General features: G+C 39.5%; 1 protein-coding gene across 2 annotated transcripts in view; it reads right to left on the bottom strand.

Annotated features, from left to right (window-relative positions):
• CERS6 (ceramide synthase 6) overlaps nucleotides 1–22676 on the bottom strand; it is a 120544-nt gene that overhangs the window by 52043 nt on the left and 45825 nt on the right. For both annotated transcript variants that reach the window (XM_038182291.2, XM_038182292.2), the window contains exon 4: nucleotides 9613–9670. In XM_038182291.2, the coding sequence (XP_038038219.1) occupies nucleotides 9613–9670 (58 nt within the window). The remainder of the gene's footprint in view (nucleotides 1–9612; nucleotides 9671–22676) is intronic.

Below are 22676 nucleotides of genomic sequence, written 5' to 3'. Positions count from 1 at the left end.
AGAATGAAACAATGCAGCCTCCCTGTAGTGCATGGGAGCACATCAAACCTGTAGTCTTCCAGGACTCCCAAATCCATTCCTCAAAATGTACCAACAAGCCTTGGGCTGCACAACACAGAACTGACCATAGGGAAACGGGCTGCTAAAACAAACCAGCCTTTCCAAGAGAATTCGAAGGATAAAGCCATACCTTCTCCCAGCTATTCATCTTTAGATAACCCACGTGAGAAATCTTCAGAGAAACAGACCAGAAAACAAATGTTGCACAGCCAGTAGAAGCTACCAGAGGTCTCACTCATGTCATGCTTTCTAAGATCAGGTCATTCTTTCCAAAGCTACACTAACCAGATCAGGAAAATTGAGAAACAAGTAACTGACCAAATTGTACCCTCCATTGCTCCTCAGGAATACAGCTCAGCTCTCATGGGAACAATTAAGGAAAAACAGCACCAGTATTTAAAAAAAAAAAAAAAAAAAAAAAAAGCCTCATGTACCACTGTGGAATTAGAACTTTCCTTGTTCATTAGGCAAAGTAACTTCTGACAGAACCACGTTGCATTATTGAGTCACTGCAGGGAACCACTTATAATTTATGCTGGGCATACTCATGATTATTTCCTACCAAAGAATTCTCGCCACCAAATTCAGAGAAAAAAAATGAGTTAATTTTTTGTAGACTGAATACTTACAGCCAAAGGCTCTACGTACATCTAGCCCCCTGCAAAACAGTCAGTCTACATTTAATAATTAGTTTTGACTCTACAGAGTTAACCCCTCATTTCACAAAACAGCCTTATCCCATTTTATCAGCCTTATTTCCAAAGTTTTGATTCAAGCTTTCCAGTAATCCAGCAGTTTTATTGCTAATTCTTCCCAAACTGAGGGTATTTTTACTTCCAAAGCCCACTACCTCTTGGAGGTCCTTGAGGACAGCTTGTCTTTGGTAACCAGAGCAAGCAGAGTGACAGCAGTTGCAATTTCTTAGGTTCTTAAACTGACTGAAATAAGCTATTACCAACTCATTAGCTTAGTGACCAGTAGAGACGCGTTTCCTTTAAGGTGGAAGTGTATGCCAGTGTTTCCGAAGTCACTTTATTTAACAGCTAAAATAAATGTAAATGTATTTGATGACATCGGAACATATGAATGCATCCAGAACAGACCTCATGATGCTCTGAAGAAAACTGAAAATGTACTATCAGTGACAAAACTGATGCAAGAAACAGCATACAGTGAAACTACCAAACTGTTTAATACCAAAATATCAAATAGCTGCAAAACTGATAGTAAGATAAACAGAAGAAAACATAGAACAAAACCTGAATGGCAAATGAGACCACTCCAGCTAAACATCCCATTGTTCCTGTGTCCGAGTCTTGAGTTACTTCCCACAGGAATATGAACTCATTCTTCATCACAGAGACATCTCTTTCCCCAAATAAAAACCCTACAGAGTACTTTACTTTACCTGTGGAAATCAAGAACTGTTTACTTCTTTGGAGGTTAACAATCTCAATAGTCAAGAGATACAGATGAAGTGTATTACAGAAAACATGTCAAATACCAGTCACCACACCATGAATCAACTTTTTTTTTTTTTTTTTTAATGCAAATGGTCTGACGTTAGGCTCTAAGATTCTCAGTCAGAAGCAATTCAAAATGACATTTTCAAATGTTTTTCAAATCTCCCAGGACTGTAACATCTGTGTGCGCTCCTGTTGCTATTCTGATCCAAAAAAGGCAAAGAATGCGCTGATTCACCTCAGCAGTGAAATGGAGCGTCCTCACTCATAAAAAAATAGCATCAGGAAGCCAAGTCATCTCTAAGTGCATGCAGAAACGTTCAGAGAGTAACAGGCCACATCTTGCTGTCACACAGCCCTTAGCCCGGTGGTTTGTGCACACACTTAAGGATAAAGTGAATCATCCTATAGTTTCAAAAAAAAAAAAGAACTTTTCAGAAAAGCAGAAGTGGAATTGCTTTTTCCACTTCATATCACACTGCAATCTTTCCAGTTGCCTTCCATACATTCACATTACTTCTATTTGGAGTCAAATTCACAGTTCAGTATGGCCTTCCTGTTGTTTTGAAATAGATCTGCACTGCTATCGCTTGCAATTTCATGATCAGCTGTTTCAACAAGATAGTTCTGTTGTATGGGGATAGCTTAGGAAGGGAGATGCAGAACTGCCCCTCAGTCACCTGCAGAAATATGAAAGCTTGTTGCACCTGGCATTTTCTAAACAGACATAGTATCCTGATATCATGTGCTTTACTTCAAGACTAATTTTGAAGAGTAAGTCAAAAGTGGTGTTCTTTTTTTTTTTTTTTTTGTAATATATATATATATATATATATATATTATTTTTTTAATCCAGTCACAGTCAGATGGTCCTTTTCCAATTAGGATAACCACATGACTTCAAATTCCCAAGTCTCAATATAGACCTCCCAAGACTCTTACCAAGGGGAATTCATGCTCTTTAATGACTTTGTAATTCTCATGGGCAATTAATAGAACTGAATGTGAAGAGTCACCAAATGTTGCCTGGAAGCTTTGCTTCCAGATATTTGTAAAAGTTTTTCATTCTACAGAATTACATAGATACTGCTTAGCACCAAGACTCAGCAAGCAAGCAACAAGCCAATCCTGAATTCCTCACTCTGTTTATCACCAAAACGAATCCAAATTTTAACTATTAACTATTAATTAACTATTAATATTGACTACCAACTCTTAATTAACCAAGTCATTACTGATTTCATTGCAAATATTGTTGAAGGAAACAAAATGTTATCTTGTTCCTATATTAGCAATAAGCAAAGCAGTCAGTTTACTGTTATGGGAACTTAGTGTCTTGCTGGCACCAATGCTGGTGTGGTACTCTACAAGGGAGTATTTTGTAGACATGCAAACAAACAAACAAACCTGTAGCACCATGCTGAAAAATCTCAGCTGCAGTTAAAAAGGTGAAAAGTTTGCACATACATGATCAGAGTAGAAATATAGTTGGTTAGTTATCTTCTCTTCTGCTTTGAATTTTAGTGATTTATGAAGATAAAAAGAATGCTGCAGTACAGTTATTACAAAGCGAAGACGTGCCTCTGGGCGTGGAGGGTATTATGCCAACTCCTGGTAGGACCTGCAGGCATATCATTATTTCATATTCATACTTCACAGAAATGACAGTATTTGAGACAAAACACCTCTATGCAAGAGTCCATGTCATTACACGCAGCTTAGCCTGGACAGAGGTATTCTAAGTCAATACCCAGCACGATTTTGTCATGCATTATCTATGAGGATGAAAATCTTTCCAGAACTACTAGGGCCTTGGTACCACCCATGGAAAAATACCAGCTTTGTATTAGATAATTTCTTATCTACATCAGACCTTTGCATTTAGGGATTTTGTGGCCCACTCAGTCTTAAGCCCGAAATCATTTAAATTTGCTGTGGAAAGCAGCAATGGAGTGAGCACTGAGTAACGAAAGAAAGCTTCACCTTCTCTTTGGTGGTCAGTGTCTCAGTTTGCTTCCTCACACAGAAGAACATTGATCACCAAATCTGCCCTTGAAAATGGTATTTGTGGAGGAAATGAACTGGCTTGAACTCTGACTTACAACGACATTGAACCCTTCTTCTCATAAAGCACCAGAAGTTCCAGCAGCCATTTCAAATACTGAGTCGGGACCTGCTGGGCCCCTCAGCGCAGCGGCCACCATGCTGCTGAGGTGGCTGGAGCCAGCTCAGCAAGATGGCGGGGCCCAGCCTGGCTCTGGCCTGGCGCTGTGAGGAAGCGGCTGGGGAGATAACACCCTTATCTCCTCACAACTGCCTCATGCTCATTACACAGAAAGTTAACAGCTTGTTTGCATCAAATTGAAATTTGGAAGAACAAGAATAAATCTGTATCTTAATCTAGCAATGAGTCTCTTTTGGGAGCCTTAGTATGCCACTTGGTAATATAATGAGCTACAACTCAAAGTGTTAAGTCAGAGAGGACTTGAAGCAGAAGCAAAAATTTATAAGGAACGTTTAAAAAAGAATCCAAAACCAAGGAAACAATTTTGTCTTTGAGATGCTTTGACACTAAAATGTCATTAATTACTTCACCAGTTACAGACAATGACTGCAAAACTGCTAATAAAATTAAACCTTGTGGCTCTGTAATATTCATTTACTTACTTTGACACAAAGGAAAGTAAAGGCTGAAGGCACACAGGAGCTGGGGAAACAAGGAATATCTAATATGATAATTAAATACTAACACCTCTACATTAAAATAATTACTGAAGTCTGTTGCTCTCTTATACGTACATATTAAGACAAAATTTGTAGGTGATTCAATGCTTTGGCCCAGTATATCAAAGGCTGTGAGCTATTCATCTGTGTGTGGTCCATTTGTGAGTAATAAAGCAACTACCTTGCCATCTCTCCTCTCTTGCAGGGGACAAAAGAACTTAATCCTCTCACTTCACTGAGGCATTTATTTCATTTGCATTGCAAATATTTATAAGAGAACACCAGTAACATACCTGCACCCTGCAGTCAAAAACACCTCCTGACTGAAGAAGGCAGATATGAATGGTAGAAGCTACATCTTTACCATTTCTTTATGCCCAAGAAAAGGAAAACAACCAGAGAAGCTGAACATGGGATATGCCATCAACAGTACACCTTGTAAGAAAAAGGTTCATTTTTACAATGTCACTTAATGAGTGATGCATTATCACAACAAAGGCAAAGTTGACAATGTACACACTTTTAAGCTAGGTCTCTGTTGTGCACAGACCATGAAGACAAAGACTTATTTAAGTCCTATAGACCGATTAGTTCTGATGTAGCAGCGCAAAATCAGAAAACAAAACTTTGCATCAGATATTTTTCCCGGTGAATAGAGATTTTTGAAAATACTGTTTAACAAAGGTAACAAAGGTACGATTTATGATGTTTTTTATGACTGAACACTGTACATCAAGAATGTTTCTGACACTGGAAAATGACCAGACCCAAGAGAACAGCTCAACAGAGACAGTTTTCAATGATTATGAAGTTTCAGAATTCCAAGAACGTACTCAGCAACTGACCAATGTGACCAAAGAACTGATGTCTCATATCATCGGAGTTGTCGAGAAGTCTTCTATATGACTATGTCTTATTAAACTTGGGCACATCTTCCCCCCAAAAAAGCTATATAAGCTTGTCAGCTCTACAAAGCCACCAAAGACCTCGTGGCACTTTTTGCAAGAATGGTGGTTTGGCACAGTATCCTGGTGAGATCTTCCTTTGGTAGCTTGATGGGACACAACAGAACTGAAATCCACCCTTTTGCTGACACTGCTGAGGCAGTAATATTGCTTTATGCAGCAAACAGGGAAGGTGACAGTAAAAGACAAAGTAGCAATGATTCATGTGCCGTGGGCATAATGAGAAATGTGTTTTCAGAAAGAATCCAAAAGGTGAAATTCATCTCTAGGCAAGGGGCCAGCACAAAGCAAAGGACCTCAAAACTAGCTCAGAGTGGTGCTTAAGTAATTGACAGGCTCCGTGCCAGTCTTGTAAGTAAAAGTGAATTTCTACCTCCAACCACGGGAGAGCCAATTGTAAACAGAAGAGAACCAACAGGTCAGCAACAGCATGTGCAGCAAAGCAAAGGAGCAGCAGGTTGCAAGAAGACTAGATTAGGTCAGAAGGGAAGGATCATAGTACAGAGGTCAGAGTATTTTGTTGCCTGGCAATTCACGAGCCAACAGAGAAACTGTAAAAGAGACAATGCACTGGCATTTGTGTTTTAGGGATAGCCTTTTGTACAGATGAGCTGGTTCACATTTCAAAACCTCTAAGAGACCTTAGATCACCTTATGTCACCAGATGTCTTTGCACAGGTTATCACATGTTTTTTGCTTCACCAGCGGAGACCAGTGGCTTTATTATTGAGAATTAATAAACCAACAGATGAAAGAGCTACAGAAAGAGAACACGTAGCATGCAACCATGCTGCTAAAGCTGGCATTAGGAGAAAGCACTTGCCTGGAAAACCCTGAGTAACAGTCTTCAGAAAGAAAGTGGTGTTACTTCCCATGGCAGAAAGGCACATCCTGCACAGTGCAGTCTACTGCAGAGCTTAATGGTGCAAATACAACTGCCCCAAAGATCCACAAGTCAATGATTACCATATTTAAGTGGTAGATAGCCTTGCCCCACACTTAAGAGACACAGACAAGTTGCTGCTAGTGTATCTAGAGATCAGGAGAGCAATGGAGTCACAGCATCCCTGCAATTCCATGACAACTTCCCAGCCACTGTATAAATCAAGTCATTGTAGAGTTTGACGGTGAGTTGCACCAACTCGCTGAACATCATCTTTAAACCGGATTCTGTACTCCCAAGCAATATATTCTTCACATGAAAAAAATAAATAAATTGTAATACAGTATTACTGAGAGCAAGACCTTGAAAACCAGTGTGGCAAATTGGCTTGGTTAGAAAGGAATAACCAAAGCAAAAAATACAGAAGGTAGGTACACTGTTGAACATGAACAAGGGAGTACCTCATGAAAGCAAGTCTCAAGCCCAGCCAATAAGCAACACTTCCCACTTGAGATGGCAAAAATCTTCTCAAATCTGGGATCTTAACTATCCAGAAATGGACAAATGAACCCGTCTTGAATGATTCTGTTATTTAAAAATCACCAAAATGCAGTTTCCCTTCTAAAAATACTTTCTTATATACATTCAAGCATCTGACGTGTATTCATGATATAAAATCTCTTATCCAGCTGTCCAAAACGTCCATCACTTAAGCATTAGTTTAGGTTTTAAAGTCAAAATTAGTATTTCAAATGTGTTGCTATACTGGTGGCATATTCCATTCCTCAAAACAGGAGTGTTAGCAATAATTACTCTTCCTCCTACTCTCGCAGTTAGTGAGTGTGTTGCTCTGATGGGATTATGCTTTTTCTCTAGCTTCCTAAAGAAGCAAGTGTTTCATCGCAATTGTTCCCTTAACAAAGACAAGATACACACACACAAAGAAAAAAACAACAAAAAACCACAAAGGATTATCCAACTTAGTAATGAAAGCTTTGAAAGAAGCTCTCCTCCAGATTCCAGGGTCAGGATTTTATTCCTTTCAAACTCAGATTTCCCTCCTAAGTGGGCTCAGTAAACTATTCAGTGTTTGATGAACAGTAACTATACTGTATTTTCTTTTAGTTACACAATATTACTGGGGAGATGATGCAATTACAAATATAAATACAGTCATAATTTTGTTAATTTACCTGCATTCCCATGTGGAAGACTTGAGCATATGAAGTAGAACACTGGAACAATGACTATAGCATAAAGTGATGTGATTCATTTACAATACTGTGTAAAAACAAATAATTAAATGTGTACACAGTTACATAGTGAACAAGTTTACTGTAAAAATTAAAACATGTTGAAAGTTAAAATTATAGCAAAATCACAAAACCCATCTTTGTTAAGACTAGTTTGTTTAAATACTGGTATATTTCGTTCACACAGCCATGCTGTGCTGGCAATCCCTCCTCAAACTGAGTGATATTCTGAACAGGGAGGACGACATCCACACTGTGGATGTGGATGACAATTGTCATCTCAGCCTTTAGACCCAGCTCACAATGCTCGTAATGAAGCATGCATTTTCTGTATTCTTTTCAGTCTTTAGAAATACTGGTATTCAGAGTTTTTCCAAGGACAGACACTTTCTTTGTACTGTGTAAGGAAGTTTCTGAATTGTTATCGTAAGACTTTAGTTTAGCTAGAAGGTTCAAAAAGTATTTTCTTTGTTTGTCTACTTCGAAGCTGAGAAATATCAAAATAGTAATTTTATCCATTCTCACCTCCAGAGGTACGGAAAAAGAACAAACCAAAAGAGGTTGCCAGAAGAAAATCAGTAATTCTGAAACCGTAAGGGACACAAGATCGTTCTCCCAAAAGAAATTAAGCACTCCAATACTTTCAAGAGAGATCCAGTCTATGGCCACCAAAAAAAAAAAAAAAAATCAATCACTGAAACATCTTTTAGTTTTAAATTAAAACTTTTCTTATACAATCTACCATTTCTCACATTTCAACACATTTGCAATATATTTAAAATAAGATAAAGCTCTATGAGGCTGAAAAGCAAAACAAGACTAAGGTTGCTTTACCTAAAGGATTCCCTACTTGCCAATTATATTATTCTGAAGAGTATGAAACTTTAATCTCATTGATTTAAAACAAACCATACTGTTGCGCAAAATTCTAGTGTGAGCTTGAGCTGAAAAACATTACTCCATGTATTACTACGTATTTGCCAACAAGCTAGAAATATCATATGCAATACAGGCACAGGGAAAATAAAATTATATTTTTCTTATTCCACTGCACCATGGCCACTCTTCTTGTCAAACACATGTAGAATAACTTGACTTTGAGTAGGGACGTCTTCCGCATTGAGCAAAACATCCTAACAAGTCAGAAACCAACCACAGAGCATGGAGCATTCAGCACGGTGGCAACATTCACTTAACGGTTTGTCATTAAAACTGTTTTCCTATTTCACGCTACGCTCACAGGAAAAATCACAGAGCATGTTAATGGATGAAGTACGCACAGAACAGGAGCATTCAAGGAGAGAGGGAGAGGTTGTGCATTATGTCTGGTTCTGCTCTATTTGGAGAACAGGTGCACACTCTGCATCTCGGGCTGACCACTGGTAAGGGGCTGACAACAGCTGATGTCTCCTCCCTGCACAGGGCATCATCAGCCCTGCTGGCATTGAGTTGACTCACCTGGAACAGCCTCAGGAATTACAACTGTAAAAATTAAGGTTCTCTACCCCCTGCACTCTCCATACTTTTGCTTACAAAACATCAGAAACATTTAGAACACACTCTCTTGTGTTAATTTTTGTCCAAAATGAATAGATGAAATTACATTAATACACTGAGACCACACATTCCCCTAAAATACATCTCCAAGAATTACGAAAATATCACTTGATTTGCACAAAAGCTCTGAGAACTAGCAACATTGCAAAAATAGTTTGAACCACAAACCCATATAACTGCCCAGGATGAAGTTAACAGACCTATGCCAGGGCATTTAGAGGCTGTCAATACCCTTCTCTATTTTAAATCACCAAAAACACAGCATTGATAGGAAACTCCATGGAGCCACTTCTTTCCACAGCGTACCAGACAAAGAATGACCAAAACCACAGCATTTTTAAAATCACTAATAGATTGTTATTAAAAAGCATCTTCTACCAGAGGCATTTAAATAAGGATAGTGCCGAAATTGACCTGAACACTTTGGTAAACTTTTCTGACACTTTAATGCCTATAACGAAAATAATAAAGTGAACTAGACATGTTGGTATACCCATGTGTTTTGTTTTTTTTTTGTTCCGTTAAATATTGATGAGCACTTATATTCCTTATAAGTGCCAACGGCAGCTCATTTTATGAATGCAAATTAAATTTTAATTTTGTTCTTGATGAATGTAAGTTTTATGCCTGTGTTCTACATTATACCTATACAAGACTTGAAACAAATCCATAATGAGTAATGAAAGCATAATAATGCAAGTGCCTACCTTTTTCAGGAACCGTACTCCATAGGTAAATATATAAAGGTAAAATGTAAATCTCCACCTGCAAAAGGTACAACAGATTAACTCTAGGATACCAGGATTATACACTTCATAGCTCAACACATTTCTTATAGTACTGCCAACACAACATAACCCACGTCACGTTAACAGAATCTGAAGCAAGATTTTGGTCTGGTTTTCTAAGACTTTTGTTATCAAGCATTGTGTTCATCTGCTGCCTTTCCCCCCACTTCCCACACGTTGTAAAGAAATTCACTTGTTATTAGATACTGGAAAGTCCACCAAGCTTAGGAAAAAACAAAAGAATTAAGGATAGTCATCACCACTTCTAAGTGGCAAAAACTTCAATCCCTTTACTAAGTGGAGAATTCAAACATGAAAGAGATTCTTAAGAAACCATGTTTCACTAATTATACCCTGATAACACTTTCTTCTGAAAATTGCACTCCAATTCAGGGAAGCACTTCTGCACGTGATTTCAATGTATTGAAATAAGCAGTAATTCAGTACTTGTTTAAATTACACATCTGTGCCATGCTTCCCAGCTCCCTGCTTACTCTGTCTTCATGTTTCAGAGGTTCTTATGGTTATACCTGCTTACTGGGGCTTCATTTTGATGCCGTCTTACATGGGAAGGCAGTGTTAAAATTAAGCCATTTGTGTAGAAAGAAGTTAGATTTTCACTTTAAAAATGTAACACGTAGGATTGCTGTCACTTCTAATACTTAGGAGTTATTGAGCAATCAGAAAAAAGAAAGACTCTTACTGCAATGCCTCTACAGGACCTGACTTCATTATTAGGACAACCATAACAAGAAATTTTATTAAGCTTTCAACGGGTAACATTAAGAGTGCTGAACACCAAATATGGTCTTCAGTAATGAAAAATATCACCCACAGATAGCCAGTTTTGCAGAGCACATTTCCGCACTTCACTCTTAGTTCTAGTAAGTGTATTTGCATCAGACAGACATGCTGGATGCAAGTAGATATCCATAACTTATGTCTGCTTCTAAAGAGTTTCCTAACCGCACATTTCCTGGAGAGTTTTATATTCCATATTTTCCCAAGCATACATGAAATAATTTCTGGGCTTCTAGGTGTTCTTTTCAAAGGCTAACTAGAAGCCAAAAGCAAGGTGACACAGAAAATGAGACAGAAGCCAGCAGGAGATCAAATCATCAAATCCAACCCTACAAAATGATCGTCTCCAGGTCTTTCTTCCTTTTGCAATAAAAGAAGACATAGAAAGTATCTTCCTATCTTCTGGACCCATTACTGGCTTAAGAAAAAAGGGTCAATAGACGCATAATAAAATAAAATCAAAATTTTATGCAGTGCAAATTCTTACACGAATCCCTGTTTTTTCCAAGGGTTGAAGTGACTACACAAACATGCTTGAGATAAACACCAGTGACTTACTATTCATAACATTTACAACAGGATGAGATTTAGCTTCATTAGTGAGGCAATACTGCTGCATGAATCATCTTCAATTACGCATTTTACAGCGCAACTTTCTGTTCACTGGCAAAACTATTAGCTTACAGTTAATTGCCACTGAAGTGTGCACAAAAAACTATTGGAAGGGTGTCAAAACTGAAAACGCTTCTATGTGTAAGAAGGTCAACCCAAACCTTACTCTTCAGAGCTACTTTTACAAGTATTTAGAAGGAAAGCTGTGTCAGACATAAATAACCTTATGATAAGCTGAGTACAGGACAGTGTAAGAACATCAGTGAGATTTAAACTGCGATACCTAAGCTGAACAGAAACTGTGTCTTACCCTGTAACCTCCAGAGCACTGCAGAGATTATTTATTCATTTGGTATTATATAAACACCAATCCCTTCAGTAACACCAGCAACACAGCTCACAGCTTACATGCTGGCACTTTTGTTAAGATACTGCAAAAAAAGAGTACTTAGGTGGGTGGGGGGTAGGAGAGTAGTTGTGCTGGTAAAAACCTTCAGGCCACGCCATGCGGAAGAAACAGCAAGAAAAGCAATATGAAGCAAGGTTTTATTTGGATAGTAGTTTTCTTATTAGGCTACTCCTATGGCTAGGAAACCTGCTGTTTAACTTCAAAGCCATCTACCTCCTCTACTGAAAGCTTCAAGACTGTCATTGAAAAAAATATACATATTAGAAGGGAAAAACTGTCTATCCTCACCTCACTGTTGAGCACTCTCAGTGTTCTTATTTTACTCATAATTATGAGCAGTTGTTATAGATCCCTCAAAGTTTTTGTTTTTTTTTTTTTTTTCTTTTTCTGTTGTTACATTAAAAATCTCCTCAATATCCCCTTTATTTCACACTTCTCTGAGCAAAATTTGTAACATATTTGAGGACATTTGTAAATTGCTGTTGAGAAATGCAAAGGCATTCTGAAGTATTTGAAATATGGTGCTGGTTAAGATTTACATGGTGGAGCTCAGGAATTTTGCAGCCTGTGTGTTTCTCTGAAAGCCTCCCACTGCAGCATTTGCTGCAGCTGGCACCTCAGTGGAAGGAAGCAGCTCTTTTCCGAAATGTGCAAATTCACAAATACTGATTTCCCAAGCCTAACATTCCACCCTCACCCCAAACTACTGCCACAGCCACAGATCTGTGCCAAAACCATGGACTAACCCACAGGAGAATTCCCGGAGCTTTTGGAAAAAACTCAGAGCCAAAAGCCACCAGATACTAGTTGTACCTGCCAAAGGCTATCAACTTGCTCCAAGCATTCAAGTGCTCCACAGGTGATATACAGATACAGGCATACGATAATAGCTGCTGTTAGTATTTAATCTTTTTGCCAACCCTCCCAAACAAGTCTATTTGGGTTGAGCATCAGAAGGCAAAGAAAAGCTCAGGACTGGATGACAGACAAAGCTGGTTGATCTTCTAAATAAATAAATAAATAAATAAGTATAAAGGTAACATGCTCATTCCTGAGGAACAACATTCACAAAAGCTATTCAATAATCTTCTGAGTTGGTCAAACTGCCATCAGAATTGGTCCCCTGCATCTTGCAGTTGCAGTGCGGTGAAGGACTTTCCATTGCTCTGTGTCAGGCAACCGGATACCTTTTCTGTAGGCTTCAGAGGGAAATTCTGCCTGGCTCAATACCCACACAGGAGTCTAAATAGTTTAACACATTGTTTTACCAGGACCTGAAGTTGGTATGATGCAGCAATTAACAGTAAAACATCCACTGGCCAAGGTCAAATGGATAACTATGTCCTTGTTTCAGCTGGGACAGAGTTAATTTTCTTCCTAGTGGTTGGTATGGTGCCATGTTTTGGATTCAGAGTGAAAATACTGTCAATAACATGCTGACATTTTAGTTGTCGCAGAGTAGTGCTCACACAGAGCCAAGGACTCAGCTTCTCATGGTGCCCTGCCAGTGAGAGGGCTGGGGGTGCCCCAGGTGCTGAGAGGGAGACAGCCAGGACAGGTGGCCCAGACTGGCCAAAAGGGACATCCCACACCCCGTAGCATCATGCTGAACAATAAAACGGGGGAGAGTTGGCTGGTGGGGCTGCTGTTGCTCTGGGATGGGATGGGTGTTGGTTGGCTAGAGGTGAGTAATCACATTGTGCACCACCTTGTTTTGTGTATCCCCCCCGCCCCCCCCCCCCCCCCCCCCCCCGCTTTTCTTTCCTATTAAACTATCTGTATCTCAGCCCACAAGTTTTCTCCCAGTGCCCTATCCCATCCCACTGTGGGGGGAGTGAACAAACAGCTGTGTGGTGCTTAACTGCCTGTTAGGTTAAACCACAAGAGAATACAAGAAGGTTTGGGAGAAAATTAATTTTAAGTTATTAAAACATTTCTTATTATACATTGAGTAAGTATATCTGGTCTAACTAGCTAAGTAACTATATTCAATGCTTTAGTAAATGTCGCACATTAACTACTACTTACTGTGCTAACACCAATGGTCTTAGCAACTGGAGATATTTCACTTGTAACTGTCTTTTTAAACCAAAAAAAAACAGATCCTTGTTATCTACAAATTAACATATATTGAGACCTATAAAATCTACATTAAATTAAATCAACATTTAAGGCCATTTACAGAGTGAGTGATGTTAATGAAGCATAATAGTCTAAAAACATATACATACAACAAATGGACAGAAATGAGGGATGTTATTTCCATCAGCTTCAGCTATAGAGTCAGAAAAGATAAGAATGGATCTGGAGATGTTGGCTGCACACTATCGGGAATTTAACTGTAGATATATCACAAATTCTTTGCACAAGGTCACACACAGATCACTCTGCCTCTGAAATACACTGTGAATTGAATGATCACATGTTTCTCTGCCTACTTTCCTACCTCAGTGCAGAGAGCCAACAATCTAAAACTATGCCAATATTTTATTGGCATATGAGCGGTCCTCACTCCCCCCAACCTCTCCTTTTGCTCAGTAGCTCAACAGTAAGAACATCTGCCAGACGTGGGAAAACATAGGTTCAGTTTTCTCATGTTACATCTTGCATGCCCCTGATGGGTTGTTAGCCCCAAAACTATCATGTGTAGGACCATCTCTTCTTGTGAAGCTGCTTTATGTAGCAAAAAAAAAAAAAAAAATCTATAACTTGGGAGGAAGACAAGAAGAAATGGACTGGAACTATGTCATGAAGCTGTACAAATCCCTCAAAACTCATACATAGAAGTCCAGGAAATAAAAGATAAATATATCTCATGAAAAGAAGATTTGTCCAAGGTTGAACGGACAAGGTTCAACTCCAAATTCAATTATTTTCCAACAAGTACTCTATCTAAATCTATAATTCGCAGTCTACAGTACATCTATCTTTATCCCTCCGTTTTGGTCTCAGTGCAGTCTACTGATGAATAGATGATACAGTGGAGGGAAACAGGAGTAGGAATCATGTCCACATGGCAATACATCTGAGTGTCCAAAACACCTTAGCATTTTGGGAATTTAGGCAAAATATTCTGTATGCACAGCATACTATAGAAGAAAATGACATCTTTAGTGTGAGATTATCAAGTCTCATTCCCAACTGAATTCACAAAGTGGTAGCTGATTAAGAGAGATCTTTAATTTATCCTAAGTAATAATGCCAACACTCAAGGTTGGAAAATGCCCTTAGCCTAACCACTGTCCAATTAATCATGGACTACAGGGAAGGGAAAATCTCTGGTCAGTAGCATAAACCCTCTTTAGGACCCTTTCTGATAACTCTCTTAGGGTCCTGAGTCATCCACAGCTCAAGCTTTAGCTCTGCAGGCCACTGGGGATGGTTGCTGTTAGGGTCATAGCTATTTCTCTGCAATAGGGAAAGTATCAAACTGTTCTACATCAGCAACAGCAGAGCCCAACTGACTAGGAAAAGCAACACAAGGTTTGTATTAAGATACCTTTTGTTCCCCTTCCTCCCCAGCAATATTCTCTGGCCCATTTACACAACACAATGGAGGCCACTAGGTGAAGCACCCCATTCCGGTTGACTGCTGCATCAATTCACATTTAACTGAAAGAAGAGGACAGCTGAAGCTGCTCTGTTTTGTGAGAATTTGCTCTGTCCCTCAGATGTGAACACGCCTCCAGTCAGTTGTGCAGACACACGGATTCTGAATGACCCAAATACACTCAATTTATATGGCCTGAAAGGCTTCTTAGGTTAATTTAAATCCAGCAAACCCAGATGAATGCATACAAGGACCCAATGTTCTGGAAGACTTGATCTGTCTGCTCAAAATAAGGTTTACAAGGTTCACTTCGTCCTGCACTAACATGCCTACAAGACCTCCTGATTGAACCAGGCTTGTGTCTGGTCTGCTTGAGCCCAACATGAGTGAGATCAACTCTACATATGAGCCTTTAGGGTAATCCTTTCAGGCTGGGCTGTGCTTATCAGGGCAGTTGTTATGTTTCAAAAATGGATGTGGCACACTGCAACAAAGAATCACAGTAAAGCATAGTAAGATTTTTTTTCTTTTCAAATGTAGTCTTAAAACAGATGCTCTAAAGCACCTGGAGAGTACAGCAACAGATCTGACTGTTCTTGTTCAACATGTAAGTGCTTCCTGATCCAAAGTACAGACAGTTTCAAAACCTCTCAACCCTTTTAACTTTGAGCCACTAATAAAATTTTAAAGATGCTTCAGCATGATACAGAACGCTATGGAGATGGAAAAGTTGAAGAGCATCTGCCAATTAATCTGGTATACCCGATCATGCTCAATTCAGCAAAAACTATTTAAGTGTACATCTAACTAAGCACTTTGCAGACTCCGGGCATACTTCTGAAGAGGTTTCCTTCAACACCCTGCTGAATTGTGCCCTTAAAATTTTGCTCCAAAAAGTGAGATTGAACTTTAGCTAATAAAAATTAATTGTCAGAGCAATTAACTGAAACAACTTACCCCCCCCACCCAATACATCAGGTTCATCTTCCCAATGACCTGCTGTCTAATGCAGCGAGCTCAGCACGGCTGCTCTCCCAGGAAAAAGACCTCACATTGCCAACTGCAGATTAAACAACCCCTCATACCTTCTCCCCCTCCCCCAGATTTGTAGTTGTCACTTACAGAGACACTTTTGCCACTGTTTTGCTGCTGTTAGGGCTGCAGACAGTAACATAAAAATGTCATGCTTCAAACGGTTCACATTAGACAGTGCTAAAACCGTCATATTCAGCAATTATCCATGGGCTCTTCAGATTGGCAGTAGTCAGTTCAACTGGCTTTCCAGCTCTGAAAGCCATTTTCATGTGACAATTCAACTAGTACTGTATGTCACTCTACTTTGGGCAACATTTTTTTTTGGCCTTCCTTGATCAAAGCCCTAATGCATACTAGCAATAAGCACTGGTATCCTGCAGACCCATTAGGGAATTGTGGTGGATGGTTACTAACACTTCGCAGTCTATGACACTATCTAGAAGAATAATGCAATGAATTGCCACCTTCATTTGAGACGTCAGCTTTTCAAAGAATGTAGAAAATCAGAGTCCCAACTTTCTTCCACACAGAAGGCAAAAAACAGCAGGTGAAAGAGGCTGATAATCCTTGTGGCACACTCTGAGCATTCTGCCTGGTACGCATGGGCACATGTTTTCACATGCAAGTTTTCAGAGGTATCTCCTGAAGAACTTCTATTCCTAGTTCCAATCTCAATTTCCTTCATCTACTAAAGTTATTTAAAATAAACTGACAGCTTTATTAAATCCCTTCTGCATGTACTTCAGATCATGACAAACATATACACAAAACCCAACACAAAGCATATCAGAAACACAATTAGAACGTAGGACAGCCTCATGGAGTGCTTCCCATCGGTTTAGAAACCAGGCAGAAGCAGAACACTGCTTCAGTTTGTACCTTCCACAAAATCCATACTTACAGAAAGCTCTGTGACAGCATGTTTGATGGCAATAGACCTGCTGTTACAATATTCTTCCCCCCAAGATTTCTTTAATGATAATTTGCTGCATTTTTTACAGCCTGACAGATGCAACAAGAATTATATACTGTTAATTTAAAAATAAATAAAGATCTTCTTCTTGCCCTTCTTGGCATGGTAGTGCTGTTGAGCTGCATTGGAGCAATGAAGCAAAAGGTAAGCTCTATGGTTAAGTTATTTGAGGAAGGAATCTGTTATAGACAGTTCCTTACGATGTGCAAAATAGCAGGTATGATGAATTGAGAAATTTTTATTACTTTCCTCTGCAATTTTATGGCTTAAGATTTGGCTGGCATCAGATTTTCCTCTTGGCTGCAGTTTGAAACAGTTATTTAATATTTAATGTTACAGTGCCACTTGAGACCATCCCTGTCCTAAATCTGTATGCTCAAAGTGTAGCTCTAAAAGTCTTACGAACAAAATTTAGTAGCACAGGAAAAAAAAAAAAAAAAAAAAGGAAAGGAAACACAGTGATGCAGTTTTATAAATAATAGAGCATGTTTATATAATTAGACCACAAAAGATGCACAATGCAGTAGGTGTTCTGGTAATTCTTTCTAGGTTATATATCTTCTGTTTTGTGGTTATGTAACTGCCCCTAAGGCATCCAGGAGAGAACAACATGAAATAAAGCTCTGATAAGACCTCAGAGATCCGTTAGCACTGCCAAATCTTGCCCTACTATCATCTGGAAAGCTCATGGGAAGAACACACAGAAAACAGACAATGCTGCCATGAACTCTCCCCCGTGCTCTGACTGACAGAACTGGTTTCCTCATCAGTGACATTGAGAGCACACAGCTGACAGGAGACTTTGAGAGAAATCAGACCCAAGGTCGTTCCATCCTGGACTTCTACACTCTGTCCTTACTGGTAATCTCACAAGTCACCTACGTTTTCTAACAAAGCCTTTCACTTTCCCTGCAGCAATCACAACAGACACTGTGTCCACTCTTTTTCAGTTTTTGAGTAATAAAAACTTAAAAACTTCCAAACTGCATTTGCTTTTCCAACCTGGATGAGTCTGTGCTTTTTGCCTAGTAATGTTGTCTGAGCCATGATGACCAACATATATCCATAAGACAACTTTTGTGACAGGTAATTATCATTTTAGACCACATTATACTACCTGTTTCCATTTTTTTTTCTCATGTTGAAAGTTACTTTCCTCCAGCATTACATCATTTGCTTCAGATTAGTTCTTAACCCACTAAAACAAGTGCTGGACCATTACTGGTATTGATCTCGATGTTTCTCACCTCTGCTTGCACTGTGTGCATCTTCTTGCTGAAGCCACTGCCAGTATCCTCTGTCATAAGCCACTCCTTGCCTTTTTTGTGGTGAGCGGTACTCCTGTGTCACCTACCTTACAGTTATGGATATACATAGATGCTATGCCCATATATTAAAAGTATATAGGCATAAAAAAATTATTCTGCCAAGTCAAAAATTTATTTCCATGTAGATACAAGGGAAATCTTCCCATAAATGCATTTTGATTGACAGCCATACAAATGCAGCATTAAGCAGGCATTACTTTGACCCAGGTCAGTTTAGAGCTTTCAGCTTTTAATAAAGAAAACGGAGGGGAAAAAAAAGAGAACTGTATATCATAAGCTGCCACACTAGCTTGCAAACTATTTAAATTTTAAGCAAATAATCAGTTCAGCTTCCTCCAAAGAGCATGAAAATACTTTATCAGACAACTTGCTAACACAGAAAGCAATGTAGTTAAGTGCCTGTAAAGAAAAAAATATTAAACATTGTGGAAGCTAATTCTCCTCTGTAATTGCATCTCCGTGAACAGATGCACATAGTCCACGTATCTACAAAATGAAAGGTAATCAAATGCAGCAGAAAACCGTGTGACAACTTAAATAAGAAGGAGAACAGAGAAGTAAGGACTTGCATGCCAATTCACTGACTGCTGCATATAAAATAAAAACTTACTGCCACTACCTGTCAGAGTACAAGATATTTTGATACGTGTTGATTGTGACTAGCAACCCATAGAGAACAGGTAAGTCATACTCAAATTTCTGTTTAGTGGTAGAGACTGAAAAAGGGAAAGATACCAAGTAAGTTTGGTCTACCAAGTCTGTACAATTTGTAATCTCCTATGGAAGAGAAGAACTTGCTAGAAAAGCCATCTCTGGGGAGCTCCAGCTGGGCCAAATCTGTGTGGATTCAGTGTGAAGTTGGCAAACAACATTTACCAGTTCTACACATGCAGAACAGCTAACAAGTCTAAAGACAACAGAAATCGAGTAAAAATGGTACCTGAATTGTCTTTTTTATTAAATGAAAATACGAGTAAGACTCTTATTCTGGATGGTTATCTGGTGGATATCCGCATTTACTCATAAAGCAAAGATCTACATCCACGTGAGAATGGAAGATTTATTCTGAAACTGACAATCTCTCTCTGGGAATAAATACTTGTTTTAATGTGTTTCATAAAGTTACTACTGCCTAAGCTAAGATTGGTCATGCCATTTTCATACTGTGAATATGTAAAAGGTCAAACTAAAGCATAGTTTGGACTGGTAGAAAAAAAAAAAAAAGAAAAAGGAAAATATCGTAGTCAGAAAAGAACTATAACTTTCTAAGAAAAGAGGAACAAAGTATAAAGCAAAGTATAAAGTATAATATGGAGGAACAAAGTATAAAGCAAATATTGCGCAATAATCATTAACTAATCACTAAGACATATGATGGAAACAAACATCAAACATACAGGATAAAAGTAATGAAAAGAGAAGAATGCTGTGAAAGGGAGGGAAGGAGGTAAGTGTTTTTGCTGTCTTCCCCCCTTCCACACAGCTGTTATACTTTTAAAGGCAATATCGCAGATAAAATAAAGAACTGACGAGCACCGGTATGGATTTGAGAAGTGAATAGGACCCTCACTTAATAGATAACTATTCTACACTATTTGCTATGCTACTTTGGCAATAATGGTTTTATTATTGAAAATTACATTTCAGAGAAATAAAAAGCCTTCAAAGTTTAGAAGTAATAAAATATATTTTTAAATCCAGTCTATGTTCCAACTCATAAATCAAGAAAAAAATCAGAGGTGACAGTAATTTAAGAACTAGAGATATCAGTACCTGAAAACTACCACTTAGAAGAGATCAGTATCACAGACAAGCACACTAACAAATGATGAGGAAAAAGAAGCCCACAGCTTCATATGCAACAAGAGAGACAAACTGACAGAAATCCTGGTACTGAATTCTCCAAAGATCCTCCCCAAATCATCAAAAATCAGTTTTTAAGCCCTGTGATTCTCATCCCATCTACCAAGCATAAGAAGCAGTCTTGAAGTCTGCAGCATCCCAGACACAGCCTGTACTTCCCTTGTGGCTCTTCTGAAAAATCCCAGGTCTGTCTAGGCGTTCTTTCACTTTCAAGCCACTATCTGAGACATTTGACAACTTCATTTAAAACTGAGACTGACTAAAGAGGCAGCCTCATCCACCATCAAGAGACGGACAATTTAAGGCACACAGAATATAAGAAACAAGCAGCTACTGCAGTCTGTGCAGTTTGCCTCTAGTTGTCTTTAATTACCATACTGAAGTTGTGATTTTGATCTAGTATACACAGTAACTAAAACTTTGGGAAGATTTATTTAATTTCCATAACATAAAATAATGATGAGCACACACAAACCACAAGAGAAAAGAAATCTAGTTAATTTATTATAACCTTGCTTAACGTGCAGTGATAATGTTAAGCGATGGTATCTTTGGAGGGCTAGCATATCAGTTAATTTAAATTTTTAATTTTATTTAAAAATGTGTCACAGAAGGCAATAAAAGTAGGGAAATCAAAGTTTTAAGTAATCCAATTTGAGGGAAGAGGGGAATTTCATAAAATTCAAAATGAGAATGCTTACAGCACTGCCTAGAAATACAGTGAGCATAATCTGATGAACCAGCGTGGTCATCTTCACCTGCTTGCTCCAGCAGAACAGTAAGGGGAGGGGTCTGATGATTCCCGACACCTAACCAGTGTCTGGGCACAGAGACGCCCTGAGACCCAGCTGAGACACAGACCCAGTATTTTTCTATTCAAAATTGAGAAATAAGGATAGAATGATTAGATAGAGGATGTAAACATACTCATAGGAACAGCTATTCAACAGAAATGCATTCATTCTCTTAGCCACTGTTAATCTAAGCACTTATAAACAGCTGACAGCAGGGAGAGATCCACTTGCGGCACCCATGGCATACCCTATCCTGCTCCACCAGCCCACATCCTCCTGCCTGGCTGCACCAGAAGGGGCCAACGGCTGCAACAAAAACCCCTTCTCCCTCCTCCGCTGCACCAAAACTTGAGCTTTCCCATTTGATGCGAGTACTGCCACAGGGTGCCATTTAACTCCCATGAGCTCACTGTGCAGCCAAGCCAGTGCAGGCGACAGGCAGGTGAGGACACAGGTCAGGAAGGGACCTTTACAGCTTATGAGAGCAGCAGCGATAGCCTGTGCTGCTAAATGACAGTTGGAGCCAGCCTGTGCAACTACACTACAAGCCACTGAGAGAAAGCATCAGCACAAAAGCACACAACAAAACCATAAAAGAATATATAATTTAGCTACTCAGGCCCGCCTGGCCATCAAAGAAGTGTGAATAGTCCAAAGCCTGAGAATACAGATGCTCCCAGAGGCAAAGCTGGAGGCATAAACCCACTGTAAATCACCGAACTGCCGGCTGTGACGCCCAGTCTGGGCATCTGGAAGCACGAGTGCTGAGCAAGCTGTGCATTGGAGAGGAGGCACAGGCATGATATTCAGTCCTGATTCATCAGAGAGCAAGTGTTAGGGCAGGATTAAAATTGCTCTCAGTGGCTGCACAGTGTACTCATGACTTTAAATCAGGACTGCTTGTTTTGCCAGCCATTAAATTATTCACGTGTTCAGGACCTTGTATTGGGTTTATGTGGCAAGGTTTTGATAGCAGGGGTGGTGCAAGGTGGCCTGTGTGAGAAGAGCCCAGCAGCTGCCCCACGTCAGAGCCAGCTCCAGCTGGCCCCAGAAGGGACCTGCTGCTGGCCAGAGCTTGAGCCAGTGAGCAGTGCTGGCTGTGCCCCTGTGAGAGCAGATTTAAGAACGGGAAAAAACTGCTGGGCAACTGCAGCTGGGATAGAGTGAGAAAATAGGAAACAGCCCTGCAGACCCCAAAGTCAGTTCAGAAGGAGGGCAGGAGGTGCTCCAGAGCAAAGTTCCCTTGCGGCCTGAGGAGAGGCCCACAGAGGAGCAGACTTCCAGTTTGCTTTCAGTTTCTTGCTGCTATAGCCTGTTTGATACAGGCAATACATAAATCTCCCTACGCTGAACCTGTTTTGCCCATGATGGTAATTGGTGAGCAATCTTCCTGTCCTTATCTCAACCCTTACACCCTTTCTCATTGTATCTTCTCCTGGTTTTCCCTTGAGGAGGGGGACTGAGAGGGCAGTTGTGGTGGAGTTCAGTTGCCCATCAGAGTAAAACAACTACAGGCCTCAGGCTAAAAATTACTACATTTTATGTAACTCAAGGCAACAAGCACTGTCGTAGCCTCTCTCTCTCTCTGAGAGGGAAGCCATCAGTGAGCCAGCTCTGG

This window comes from Anas platyrhynchos, chromosome 7 (genome assembly GCF_047663525.1).
Source record: "Anas platyrhynchos isolate ZD024472 breed Pekin duck chromosome 7, IASCAAS_PekinDuck_T2T, whole genome shotgun sequence".
In the NCBI taxonomy this organism is placed as follows: domain Eukaryota; kingdom Metazoa; phylum Chordata; class Aves; order Anseriformes; family Anatidae; genus Anas; species Anas platyrhynchos.
The sequence above is the reverse complement of the archived record's forward strand: the minus strand, read 5'-3'. Positions and strand labels throughout refer to the sequence as shown.